Source organism: Labrus bergylta, chromosome 4 (assembly GCF_963930695.1).
Source record: "Labrus bergylta chromosome 4, fLabBer1.1, whole genome shotgun sequence".
Classification (NCBI taxonomy): Eukaryota; Metazoa; Chordata; class Actinopteri; order Labriformes; family Labridae; genus Labrus; species Labrus bergylta.
The window spans coordinates 17,683,110-17,696,867 of record NC_089198.1 but is presented as its reverse complement, the minus strand read 5'-3'; the positions used below and the strand labels follow the sequence as shown (position 1 = coordinate 17,696,867).

Here is a 13,758-nt window from a genome sequence, read left to right as displayed (position 1 = left end):
CCCACCCCTCAGAGACACCCACTCGCGCCGTCTCCACAAGCGAGCCTCAAACATCTGGAACGACACATCTCACCCTGTACACTGCATGTTCACCACCCTTCCCTTAGGCAGACTCAGGACCATTCGCACACGGACAAACAGACTAAAAAACAGCTTCTATCCCAGAGCTGTGGACAAACTCCTCAACCCATAAACCCCCCCCCCCAACAACACGGGAATACAATGTGCAATAATTACCTAACCACTGATAACTGTTCAATATTACTTGTGCAATAACTTTGTAATTCACTGCTTTATAATTGTCTATTTATTTACTCAGTCACTGCACTTTAACTGTCTATTTATTTATTTATTTATTTATTCATTCATTGCACTAAAACTGTTTATTTACTCATCCAGTCACTGCACAATAATAACTGTATATACTCTTTCACTGCACTATAACGTCACTTATTTGCACTCTATCTCTCTATATACATTTGTTTAATTAATCAGTCACTGCAAAATAATAACTGTATATATTCTTTCAGTCACCACAACTGTCTATTTATTTATCATTATTATCATTCATTCACTGAACAGCAATTGCTCTGGCCACGTTTTGCATATTTCTCTTTCATATCACCACAAATATATTTTTGTTGTTGTTGTTTTTGTAAACACTGCTGTTTAGGATTGCTGCTAACGAAGTTTTGTTGTGTCCTGGTATACAATGATAATAAAGACTCTATCTATTCTGGTAATATGACTCCATCTCTAAACCCCCCCCCCCCCTTTCCCCTTATAACCACAGAAACACCTACACTTTTACTCACACACAAACACACAACCGAAGGACATTTACATGACTATAATGCACGTGTACTTTAGTCAAATACAGCTCTTGACTGATGTGTCAATAAACAAAGTTAAACTGAATAACAATGGGGATGCTTACGTATCTCCATGACAATAACATGAGCTACAAGTGTTGTTTCAAGCAGAGGACTGTGTGAGAAGGCCTGGAGTCTGTGTTTACAAAATGGCATTGGTTTGGAAAAAAAAAAAGAAGTGTGTCTGTGTGTTAAGGGTGTGTGTGTGTGTGTGTGTGTGTGTGTGTGTGTGTGTTTGTCATTACCACAGTTTGTATAACAGCAGTCAAACACAGAGCTCTCTGCCACAGCACATGACATAGTTCAGGGTAAAGTGTGTAGGCTCCACAGCCACTCCAAGCACACTCCATTAGAGGTGTGTTTACCTTCAAACTAGGGAGTCCTGGAAGCGTCCGGGATTGTCGCTGTGGGTGTCAGCTGCTGCTTTCCTGGAGAACAGTAAACTAGGATAAGTGAGTTTAACCTACAATGGAGCACAAGGAAATGTAATAAAATATACTCTGTATTTCCTATCAGAGATCTGTCATGAAATGTTTCTTACTAAAGTTAAAAAAAAACTTGTGGTAGCATAGGCTTTAAGGAAATGTAATGAGATACAACGCATAATGCATTATAACAAATTCAGCCAGGGTTTTGTCAAGCACGCACTAGAGTAATACAAACTTAACTTCATGTGAACTGAAGTTTGTATACTATACATTGGGGCTCAAAAGCTGATGTTGTCATGACTCGTAGATTAGTCTAATGTTTAATGGCTAGAATTAGAAAAACAGCAGAAGTACATAAATAGTCATAAAGTCACTAACCGTGTCCAAAAACAAATGACAAAGCAATATTTAAAGTAGTTTGCCACCTTATCTAGCATGAGCCAAGACCTGCTCCAACAAACATAAAACAAGCTAATGGTTCACTTTTTGTGAGGTTAAATAAAAAAAAAAACCTTTAAAAAAACCTTTTATTTGTTCAAATGGTTAGATAATATCACTTTAATGTCAACAGAGACATAGCATGTTAAAAAGGTCACAGTTTTAATCTGCATCAGAAAATCTAACCTGAGGATATGTTGAACAAATGTAGGCCATGGCTCTGCTGTTGTCCGGTGATAACACTTAATTTTCACGACTGAATGTTGGAAGATGTTTCACTGTTTGACTTTGAGCTTTTAAAAGCTTAGGCTACCCAACATGTTTAAGGTATGTTACAGGGGTAATATAACACCATTTCAGCCAAAAACATTACAGATGCTTGTGATTTTAGGTAATGACTGTATAATAGGATAAGCTATAATAGGCTTGTACCAGCTTTGTTACCCTGGCTTTGTGACCATCGCTTCAACAGCAGGAGACGCCCCAGGTGTTTCAATATCAAGTTACATCCTGTACCGGAAACCTTCAGAATAAGAGCACGCCAGAATGATCTGTATCGCCAATGATGGAAGTTTGGATGAAGAATTGTGTGAAAAGATGATTTGAATATTTTTTTATTTTTTTTGGGAAGAAATGTTTCGTCCTCAAGAGTAGTGGGGGCACCGTTCACAACACGAGTTTCAATTTGTAATAGGTAGGCGTTTCTAATCCGTATCATGTCTAACTTTACACCTGAGCCGTGATGACGGTCCACCTCCTGCCTGCTGAAGCCTAGTTGAAGGGATAAAGCGGTGCCGATAACCAGGGAAAGCTCAAACAAAACAGAGTTTTCAGTGGATTTTATCTTCTGTATCCAGGACTGACCGATTCACCTACAACACAGAGCAGCCTCGAGGTGAGTTTTTGTTCTGCAGACTAGTTCTTATTATACAATGTCGTTTATTTCACGTTGAAATACCCTTCTTACTTACGATCGGGTTTTCATCGGGAAAACCTTGTTGAGATTAAAAATGTCATTTTCAAGTGTCCTAGACAAAAAAAGTCATCAGCACATAAAGTTTCTGACAACAGACAAATAGTCATAGCCTACATAAGATAGGTTACATAATTAGAATACATTATAGCAAATAGGATTTGTCTAGATCACCTACAAATACGATATCAGGCAGAATATCTAGAGCCAGATGGGACTGTCCCCAGTCATTTCACATACCCTTACAAGCATCCCATGAGACCAGCTCATTAAGTTTCAGGTGTTTTTGTAAAGCAAAGGGAGCAGCAAACTTTTTCCAAGTTCAGTTCTAAACTTTGGAGCAGAGGGTAAGAAAAGTCGAGGCTTGTGAGTTCCTGTACACATATAAGTCTCCTTTTGGACTCAAACAAAAGGTAGCGTTTTTACTAGCAGCTGAATGTGAGGAGTAAAAGAGAGAGATTCATTAGGTCGAAAACAGACTTGATCTGTGTACCCTGAGAAGTGGAGATTGAAGGCTGTTTCAGTGGCTTCGCTGTTTTCTAATGGTTAGAGAGCTAGATAAGAGTATTCTGAAAAAGTCTCATCAGCATATAAATAAACATGTGCAATAGAAACATTTTGATTAATATTAATGATATAAAGAATGAATAGGAGTGGCCCCAGGTGTGCCAGGGGTCAGTCCTGGGGCCACTCCTATTTATTCAGGTAAACACTTGTATGGTTATCTATGTTTGTGGTGTTTTTGGTTTCGCTTATGTTTTTATTTTATTATGGCATTTATTATTATAAATATTTTGAGGTGAGTTTTCAACAGTTCAGAAGATTCTTGTGTGGATTTTACATAGGGTTAATGATGGACTGAGTTATATTCTACTATTATTTTATTTTATTTTATTTTATATTATTATTTTATTGCATTCTAACCTGAGGTAGGGATACACACACACACACACACACACACACACACACACACACACACACACACACACACGCAAACACACACAAAGGGTTACCGACTGCTGTCTTGTATCAAATCAAATCAAGTCCCAGTACAAATATCTCCACAACCTTAGTTTACCTGAATGACATCACATTTACATGAAGACCAGGGTTTTAACATTTTCACAGTGTTCCCCACCTTTTTTCTTCAACTCCACCTGTTCATCAATAACAGAATGGACCTGCTGCCTGATGTCTGGAGACAGGATTTCTGGCTTCCTTCAGGTGTGACCTGGATGGACATGGACCAGCTGGCAGATGCTGACCGGCCGCGACCCCTGGACCTCCTCATAGCTCTGCCACTTGCACTGGGTTTTGTCGCACTACGTTACCTGTTTGACAGGTAAAAATACAACTGCCCTCTTTGTTCTTTATAGATAGGGGGGGGGGGCATGTTTGGGATGTTGTCAGCTTGATGGTAAGAGCCATAGTTATCACTGCAGTAGTTTAGCTCAACAATATAAAAATGATTTGGTCTGACCTGAATTAAAATCTAGATTTTTCTTTAAAGAAACATGATCATCTGAAAAATAAATGCATGGATGACTTTTTCTTAGTCGGCAGGAGAAAGTAATGACCAGATTTTGCTTAATGGTCTCCGTTAAGCAAAGCAGAACTGCTTATTTAGTCAGCTGTGTTTTATAAGAGATCTGATTCAAAGCTGTGGACCTTTTTACTAACATTGTTAGACAGGGCACCCAAAACGGGGGAGATATTTTAAAAGTACTGGAGGCAGAGTAATAATGAGCATGTCAGGTTTGGAGTAATGAAGCTGTAGAACATCTTTGAAGAATCCAATTTTTAATTCTGCTAGATAGGCCATGGTATTTGAAAGTGTAGTGATGCCACTTTTTAACTGTACAGTACATACAGTTGAGGGTCCTCAGTGTAACAGTGAAAGTCTATGCTGTGCCTATATTGGATTTGCCACAGGGGTAGCATGAAAACAGTGAATAAGAGGGGAACCAAAATGGACCTCTGGGGGACCCCAAAAGAAAGAGGAGCACAAGAGGATGAAGCATCGCCCGCATTACAAAAAAAAAAAAACCTCATTGATAGATATGAGATGAACCAGTCACCTCACCACGGATGCCAACAATCATTGAAAATCGTGACCCGAGCTGTCTCTTTGCTGTGTTAGGAGCTGAACCCAGATTTAAATTGAGATCTGATTGTCATTCATAAAACATATCAAGATTTTAGATAAAAATGGCAGCTTGGAGATGGGTCTAAGATTACTTTAAAAAGGGGGATCAAGACAGGGTTTCTTCAAATGGTTGTGAGCTTTGGCATGTTTAAAAACGTAGCAGCTTATAATAGTTAAAATATCTTGACCAACCGACTGCAACACAGCTTTTAAAAACCAAATAGGAATGAAATCTGAAAGGCAGGTGGATGATTTGGAAATTGTGGCAGTGTGTTCTAGGGTTGCCGGAGAGATTTCACTGAGTGGTATTACTAATAAGCATAAACAAAAAAAACTGTCTTTGCCACCTACTGTAATGCATGCATTGTATTTTCAGTGTAACCCTCAGTTATATCTCTTCTACTGTATCGTTTGTTGTTTACAGTGAATGTGACTATACGATCAGAGGTCTGCTGTCCCACAGTGGGTGTATCATTATTTATTTTAGCTTTCTTTTTGTTTGCCTTCCCCCCAGGTATTTGGCCCCACCCATGGGCAGATGTTTGGGGGTAAAGAAAAGATTACAAGTTACTCCAGCCCCCTCCCCAAAGCTGGAGTCGTTTTACACCCAGAGGAGCAGACAGCCTACACAGGTTAGTCTGAAAAGTCTTCAGTCATTGCAACTCAGCTACATTTAAAGAACATTGTTATTTATTTCACATGAAGTTACCTGAGCACACTGAGGGTCTGAGTTCTGTGATGGTCACACATTCTTGTCCATTAAATACCTACAGCCCGGGGGGAAATACACCACCCTATGTACCTCTCATTATCCTGTTTATGCTTTTGGAAAAACAAGAAATGGTCCCAGAAAATTATGCACAGTTGCCTTCTTCTTCAGGTTAGAGCAAAATGATAAGGATAAATATGGAAAAAGCTAGAGTACATCATGTGACCCTTTAATTAATCCCATTGGGTCTATTTATCGTAATCTGTTTTGGAATACCCACAAACACCAGTAGATCCAAAGAAAACCTTACTATTACACTTTCAACCCTTTCAATTTTGCTACTGCATAGTTGCATAGTACCTGTCAGTTTTAATTTTATTTGCCTCTATCTTAAACTCTAATATAATAGATTATTACAGAAACACCTCCTGCTCCTCATCCTTCTCCATCTCTCTAACTTGAGCCTTCCGGGGTTTATTTTTTTCAGAGTGAAATTGTAAGTTTGATGTCACTGTGTGGTAAAACTCAAAGGCAGATCGAGACCTGGTTCAGACTTCGTAGGAACCAAGACAGACCATGTCAAACTAAGAAGTTTGGTGAGGCTGCGTAAGTGTTCTCTCCTTCAATTACCCTCCACAGTTCAGGTTTTAGATGGCTTCACTCAAGAGCACTTCCTTCACCACCCACTGAAAATGTCCATACTCAGCAGGAGAAGTATACTGACACCTTTCCTATTTATGCTTATTAATCTGTAGGCTTGTTTTTTATTGGTCTTTGTTTAAATTAGTTTTTTGTTTTTTTACAGTTGGAGGTTCTTTTTCTACCTCACAGCCTTCACTGCTGGTCTCGTCTGTTTGATTGATGTGAGTACTTTGAAAAGTTTGACAGCAAAAGCATTGTCACGAAACATAGCTTTTGTTTCTTATAACAATACTTCTCTGTGAATTAAGAGTGTATTGAAATAATTCAGTAGTTCATGTTTTTTTTTTGTTGAAATACAGGTTCAGATTTATTCTTAAAACTTTGTTATATTTCTCCACAGACGCCATGGTTCTGGGACCGCAGGGAATGTTGGAGGGGATACCCAGTTCAGGTGAAAACATGAATTCTTGTTGTAGCCTATACTGCTGTGTCAGCTTTTAAGGGTAGTCTTAGTCAGTTACAAACACAGGAACAGAACTGGCAGAGGGTTGTTTTAGGAAGCTAGATTAATGAGACTCAACAGACACATAGCAGACTCTCTTTAAATTAGGCTAGATCCACATGTCAACTTTCTATGCACTCCTTACCTGGGAGAGACAGCTATGTTCAGAGTTCATTAAATTCATTTTCATTATTTCTTTCCAAACTTTTTCTGAGTTGAAGGAATACATTTTTGAAAAGTTTTATCCAAATGTCACATTAGCAGTGCCTCAGAACAAGGCCATGCTGTTAAAATGACACAATGCATTCAGTAGCAGAAAATCAATTTTTGAGACTTGGGCTGAAGTGGAAAAGTCCAGTCCTTCTTTTTCTTTTCCTAAACAGTTTATTGACATTAATGGTCAGAAAGAAAAGTGTGAAGGAGAAGTCATTTAGACTTTGGGAAAAAAAACAACTGTGGCACTCAGAGAATATGTCTACACATCAGACTGACATAAGTCTGTGTTGGTTAGACCTCAATATTCCGTAGAGAAACTGCAAAAAGTGCACTTTTTTTCACCTAGTGCCCTTTTAGCTTGTTGTTCATGAAAACATAGAGAGCATGTTTTAATAAAGCATGTAAACTGTATAGTTGGAGAAGGTTTTATGAATTACCAAAACTGAAACAAAAAGTTTTTCACCACATTAGAATAGATTGTTGCTCATCATCCCCGCTCTCAGTTTATATTGATTCACATGGATCATTTGAAATGTTGATGCAGCAAACTTTTGAATGTTGTTTCACTAATGGGAGCCTTCTTATGCTAAAAAAAAGAAGTTTTGCCAGCAGCCTATAGAACTAGATTTGGTCTTGAAGTATAACCACTGATGCAATGAACCAATAATAAGTCTGCTCCTGCATGAAGAGCCAAGTATTTGTACTGCAGGCTGATGTACTAATGAGAGCAGGTGTGCAGACTAGGAGCTGAGAGTGAGCTGATTAACAGCTCTGCTCATCTTACACAGATGGGAAAAAATGGGAACAAGGAGGGTGGACCACACCCAGGACAGTGCACACACACACACACACACACACACACACACACACACACACACATACACACACACAGATACAGACAGGGACCTACAAGGCAACACTTTGAATCCTAAAAGGAGAATAGCCGCGTCTGTAACATAATCTTGCAGAAATCTGGGTGTGAAGGAAACAGATTCTATTTTTTTGGAAGGGAAATTTTTCAACAACAACAAAAACAGGAATTTATCTATTTCCTCTTTACACACTCATGCCAAAGAGAACAATGAATCTTAGCTTTGTTTCAACCTGATATCGAGTTGAGTCAATAGTTGATGGTTAGTAGTGCAGAACGGAACAATCTGGTTTGTGTAAATGTCCTCCTGGCATTTCCATAGTTTTCTTTTAAACTATGGAAATGGTTTCTTTATCTTTTCAGTCATATTCAACTTAGTCTGCTGCTACTTTTAGGGAAAATATTTTTTATTTTAAAGCAAAGAATTAGCTTGTGGGCTTGCAAGTAAGGTTTTTTTTTTTTAAATAAGAAAACCGTTTACCAGTTATTTAGAAACAATCCAACAGGAAACAACTTTTCTACAACTTTGGATAAAGGTTTTTATATCTCTTATTATGCCAGAGCTACTCTCAGAGGTTGGATTATTGTAAAGTGTAAAAAAAAATATGTTTCTTTAGTTGAAGTGATGTCATAGCAGCAGATAGTTGCCAGTACATCGACAGTACACTGATAGTAACACTGATGTCAGAATCATTTTGAAACGTTTACAAGGATGCTGGTCTATGTGTGAAGTATCAGAGAATTATAAACATGTGCAGGGTTTTTCCTAATGTTTCCTTGTGTTTCATTCACAGCCCATGGAGACAACTCATTACTGGTACTACATGTTAGAGCTGGGCTTTTATGGCTCTTTACTCCTCCGGATCTCTGTGGACATCAAGAGGAAGGCGAGGACCTGAGTATTCATTTCTAATTTCTCCTCTTAGTTTGTAACCAACATTGTAATTTAGAGGACATAAGTCTTCTGTTTGCTTCAGCCTGCTCATATTTTGCGTTGATGTTTCCCATTGCTGCTCTCGTGAGAAACTCAACTGCACACAAAGTTGATAAGTGCAGGAATATCACGTCTTCTATTGACATACGGAGGTCTTTCTGTTTTACTGGCTTGATTTGCAAATGTTTTATCTTCCAGGATTTTAAAGAACAGGTGATTCATCATCTGGCCACCATCTTCCTGCTCAGCTTCTCCTACTGTGTCAACTACATTCGTATTGGGACCTTGGTCATGCTGCTCCATGACTCCTCTGACATCCTGCTGGAGGTAACATTAGATCTTACTTACTCTGTGCTAATGAGGTCAATTCAAATTATTTTCAAAAAAGATTTGTAGGCAGACTCCTGCAGCTGTTATGTGACCATGGTGGGATCCAAAAGAACAACTTGCACATTGAGAGTCGCATGTCATCTATTCAGCCTCCGGAGCCTTAGCCACATGGGACATTACAAATGTAATTAATTCCTTCGGGGCATTTAACCATAGTTTCGCCTCTCAGTTGCCATTTTCTGCCTCTGAGTATCTGTAACACGGTAAGAAAGACGTCTAAACTTGAGTCAGTGGTGCATGCTGGGCTGTTCTTAGAACTATCTGCTCTGAGATCTCTGCATGAGCCTGCAGGACGTTTCTTTCAGCATGCAGATCCTGTTACTGAGTCTTAACAGCTAGAGGCCACTTTGGTTGAAGTGTACACACACAACAAAAGTGTGTATGTGAGAAACCAATTAAAAAGCCAAATATGCTGTTCTATTGCAGTCAGTGAGATGTCTATCAGGGGAAAAAAAAGCAAAGACAAGAACAAAGACGTACAAATCATGCCAACTGCTGGGAAGCTGACCCTCATCCTGAACAAAGCTGACATTGGGTCAAGACAGGTCAAATCACCCTTTATTTACAGCAAGCTAAAGAAGCAACAGGAGCTGACCCAAAGTGTTTACGCTCAATGCAGGCAGTTTAAAATCAGCCTCAGTAAATGTACAGAGGAGAAATGCAATAAAATCAGTTCTAGATAATGCAATGAAATTGTGATAATAGTTTTTAAAACTATCATTATAAAATAAGGAACAAAGAAATATAACCCGAAGAAGAGAACAATTAATAGAACCAACAACAGAGTGAAGAGAAAGAGGAAATCACTGGAATAAAACCGATTTAATTCAAATCAAGGGAATAGGTTAGTCTTTGTGGTTATTATGAGATAATAGGTTTGATATGGTTATCAGCTAATAAAATAAAATAAGTGTAAGGCTTTAGCTGGTGACAGAACAAGGATGGCCAACATGGTTCAATTCAATTTCTTCATCCTAGGCAGAAGGAACTCCCTTGCCATACAGCAATTGGTGTTGTATTCACAGATTGAGGTTGTTAAGTGAGCAGATTCTGTCAGATTGTGCAGCCTAGCATTGATACTAGAGGTTGTAGTTCTTTGGGAAAAACCTTATCTAACCTTAAAGACAGACATTATAGAATGACAATACAGGAGGCCCTAAAATTTAGCTTTAGGGGAAATCTTGTGAAAGCAGATGAGGACAAGCAGTTTCCAATGTTATCTGAAAAGAAAAGGTTCTTTCTCTATAGTAGGAGAAAGCAGGGCCCTGGACCAACCTTGTATTCCAGATTTTCAAAATAATTAAAAGGTCGTTGAAAGCACAAATGGTCCTGCAAATCTTCCTGTTTACTATCATCCTAACCTCCTGCCTTGGCTCATTCACTTTTAAAATATTGTGTCATAAAGCTTTGAATGTGGTTTGTATTTGTTTGATCCATTAATTCACTCTCATGTTTGCAGTCGGCCAAGATGTTTAACTACGGCTCTGGCTGGAGAAGAACGTGTGACACACTGTTTATTGTGTTCGCTGTTGTCTTCCTTGTGACTCGACTGGTAGTTTTCCCCAGCAAGTAAGGTCTACTCTTAAGATGTTTTCTGTGCTTGCTGATTCAATATTAGACTTTACTACAGTCATTCGTAAATAGTAATTCTTTTGTCTGAAACACTTTTTTAACAAGTTATTTGATCATTTACAGAATCATCCATACCACCCTGGTGCTGTCCATGGAGGTGTTTGAACCTTTTGTTGGCTACTATTTTTTCAATGTCCTGCTGATGGTGCTGCAGGCTCTTCACATCTTCTGGGCTGGTTTGATCTTACGCATGGTCTACAAGTTCCTGAAAGGCAAGGTAAGAATCACTGATGAAGCTAAAATCACAGGGTATCTCTGACTGTCAAATCATAAATACATTCTGATGTAGTAGCTTTCATACGGGAATATATACTGTACATTAAGTCAATTCCTTTGATTATATTAGACCACTTTCTTTGTGTTTAACCCATAATCTGCTTCTGTCTCCAGCTGGAAAAAGATGAGCGCAGCGATGAAGAGAGTGAGGACGTTGAGGATGAAGAGGACAGTAAAGGAGAAGAAGTAAATAAGGATCAAGGAGGCGATTACTGTTGGGAGAAAAGTAAAGACACCCTGAACTCAAAACTGTCTGTGCTGACCAACAGTTGTGTCCTAAATAACTTAACCAACCACAGGGCGTCTATAGCTGACAGAATGCGGAAAGCTCAATAAAGTCTACAGTATTCTGATAACAGGAAGTTGAACTATCTCACTGTTTCAGTGATGCCTTACACATTGCATGGATGATATCTTTTACGCTCTCTACAGTTCCTGAATCAGATCATATTTCATTTTTACTGAGAGCAAAGCTAAGCGAGTAAAGCTGCGAGAGTCTACTCATTAGTCCTTGTAAAATGCTCACACAGGAGAGGAGAAATGTAATCCATTGATCTCTGGGTTATGGGTCCAGCATGCTTCCAATGCACAACTCTTCTAGTCACCCCTGAAGGGACTTGAACCCACAACCTCTGGCTTGCGGGGCCAGTGAAACTGGGGCTGGTGAATATAAACTGAGGCCTTAGTATAAAATTAGCAACACTGACATTTTAGATAGATAGATAGATTGACTCTTTATTATCATTGTATACAAGGACACAACGTTTATGGGTTGAGGAGTTTGTCCACAGCTCTGGGATAGAAGCTGTTTTTCAGTCTGTTTGTCCGTGTGCGAATGGTCCTGAGTCTGCCTGAGGGAACATGCAGTGTACAGGGTGAGATGTGTCGTTCCGGATGTTTGAGGCTCGCTTGTGGAGACGGCGCGAGTGGGTGTCTCTGAGGGATGGGAGAAGGGAGCCAACAATCCACTGAGCTGTTTTGACGATCCGCTGAAGATCCTTCTTTTCTGCTTTGATATTTTTAAGGTCACAATTTTATGGAGGTGGACAGTAGTCTGTGTATGAAGTGAAATTATGGAATCTTAAAAGCATCTAGTGCCTTGTTTGAAAAACAATATAAAAACAAATATATATGTGTAGATACAATTGTTGGATAGGTGATTAGGTGATGACAGGTAATTTCCTATTGTAAAATAATGCAGTTATGTTAAATAAGTTATTTTATATACGACGGAGGATTAGGGCCACGTTTTTTTTTTTTTTTTAATTTCGAGATTAAACTCCTAAATTTTGGAGAATAAAGCCGTAAATTTACGAGAATAAAGTTGTAAATTTACTAGATTAAACTCCTAAATTTACAAGTTTAAAGTCATAAATTAAGGAGTTAGAGACCAGCCTGCGCAAAATGATGAAAGTGGAACTCTTGAAAGTATTTTCCTCTGCAAACAACTTCCTCCAAGTCAGATGTGTGGTCTTGCAAGACCTGGTTTATTCTTATTACGACTTTATTCTCGTAAATTTACGACTTTAATCTCGAATTTTATTTATTTTTATTTTTATTTTTTTTAACGTGGCCCTAATCCTCCGTCGTAATTTTAAATATAGGGAAAATCCTCTTTTTACTTTTCTCTGTCTGTTTTTTGTGAAAATTTGAGTCATTACTTTGGATTCTGTATAATTATCCTAGTGTTTAAATAACTACTCTTTTAAATGATATGTTCATATTCATTCCTGCCAAACGTTTTTGTAAGCAGCCAGTTTACTGGTCTGTGAAATGCCATCTTTTGCTTCAGAACTATAATGATTTAAGTTTGACTTTTTAGCTGTTTTGACATGAAGAGCAGGTTTTTCACAACAGATAGCCTACACACGTGGTAGCAGATGAAAGACAAGTTATGGGCAAAGGTGGTTGTTAGAAATACAAAGTAATTCAATTGTTTGTAACATCCATTTAATATTTAAATGTTAGAAATAAATGCAAAACATTACTCTTTCTGTCTCTTGTAACTATTTTTCATTTTGACATTGTAATTTAGTGACACTGTACTCATGCACTCACCTCTCTTTGAACAATACTTTACCGTATCTTTGTGTTGGCTTTTTATAATATGTAGCAGAGAAGGTTTTGAATATGTTTAATCAATCTTTAATTTAATAAAATAAACATAGGTTATAATCGTGGTCGTCATGGTGATATTTTGCTGAATTACACTGCCATCTGGGGGCGTGAAAAAGTGTGACACTGGCACCCTGTTGGCCTACCTGTAAAACAGATAGAACATTCTAGTTTAATGTTACAGTGGTAACTATGAATAAACAAGGTGGGTCAGTTTGGTGCAGTGTTTACCTGTTTAAATACCTAATAACATGAAGGATGTGGGGGCCGAAGCTTCTCGATCAAGCACGTGATCGGTTTTGTACACTACGTCACCCACTTCCCTCACTTCTCCGCAATCAATTCAGACGGAGCAATTAGGGAGAGGCCCTCTTTTCTTTAAATCAAAGGTGAGTGTTAGCCTACCCTACTTTGTTTTTATCAATCATTTTAGTTTGTCTTTTTTTTGCGCTACTTCACAATTTGCGTTTTTGTAAAACTTTTCAACAATTGTACAAGTGTCAAAAAATATAGGCTAGTTATCGGAAACTATTAAGTTGAAGCGTCGTCTTTCTCATCTTTAATGTTGACCCCCGAGTGTTATTGTTTCCCACACTTTGTTAGTCATTGAATGG

The 13,758-nt window shown here is 38.4% G+C and overlaps 1 protein-coding gene across 4 annotated transcripts; it reads left to right on the top strand.

Moving 5' to 3' along the window:
- Nucleotides 1–1,182: 1,182 nt before the first annotated feature.
- On the top strand, nucleotides 1,183–13,016 carry LOC109991992 (ceramide synthase 2-like). Of its 4 annotated transcripts, none has more exons than XM_065953914.1 (12): nucleotides 1,183–1,324; nucleotides 2,476–2,633; nucleotides 3,840–4,053; nucleotides 5,372–5,489; nucleotides 6,054–6,172; nucleotides 6,372–6,429; nucleotides 6,609–6,659; nucleotides 8,592–8,684; nucleotides 8,930–9,058; nucleotides 10,581–10,690; nucleotides 10,817–10,970; nucleotides 11,144–13,016. In XM_065953914.1, the coding sequence occupies exons 3-12, from the start codon at nucleotides 3,887–3,889 to the stop codon at nucleotides 11,363–11,365; spliced, it is 1,221 nt and encodes a 406-aa protein (XP_065809986.1). In that variant the 5' UTR covers nucleotides 1,183–1,324; nucleotides 2,476–2,633; nucleotides 3,840–3,886; the 3' UTR covers nucleotides 11,366–13,016. The 4 variants fall into 4 exon arrangements, with proteins under 4 accessions (XP_065809986.1, XP_020500115.1, XP_065809987.1 ...); XM_020644459.3 differs by having other exon boundaries at nucleotides 1,188–1,324; nucleotides 2,596–2,633; nucleotides 3,886–4,053; XM_065953915.1 differs by having other exon boundaries at nucleotides 1,188–1,324; nucleotides 2,596–2,633.
- The last annotated feature ends 742 nt before the right edge of the window (nucleotides 13,017–13,758 follow it).

Bases quoted from the DNA above. Each gene is read 5' to 3' on its own strand.
- LOC109991992 (XM_065953914.1), top strand. From the start codon at position 3,887: ATGGACCTGCTGCCTGATGTCTGGAGACAGGATTTCTGGCTTCCTTCA. The intron at 4,054-5,371 runs GTAAAAATACAA...CCTTCCCCCCAG, and splicing joins CTACGTTACCTGTTTGACAG to GTATTTGGCCCCACCCATGG. The intron at 8,685-8,929 runs GCGAGGACCTGA...TTTATCTTCCAG, and splicing joins CTGTGGACATCAAGAGGAAG to GATTTTAAAGAACAGGTGAT.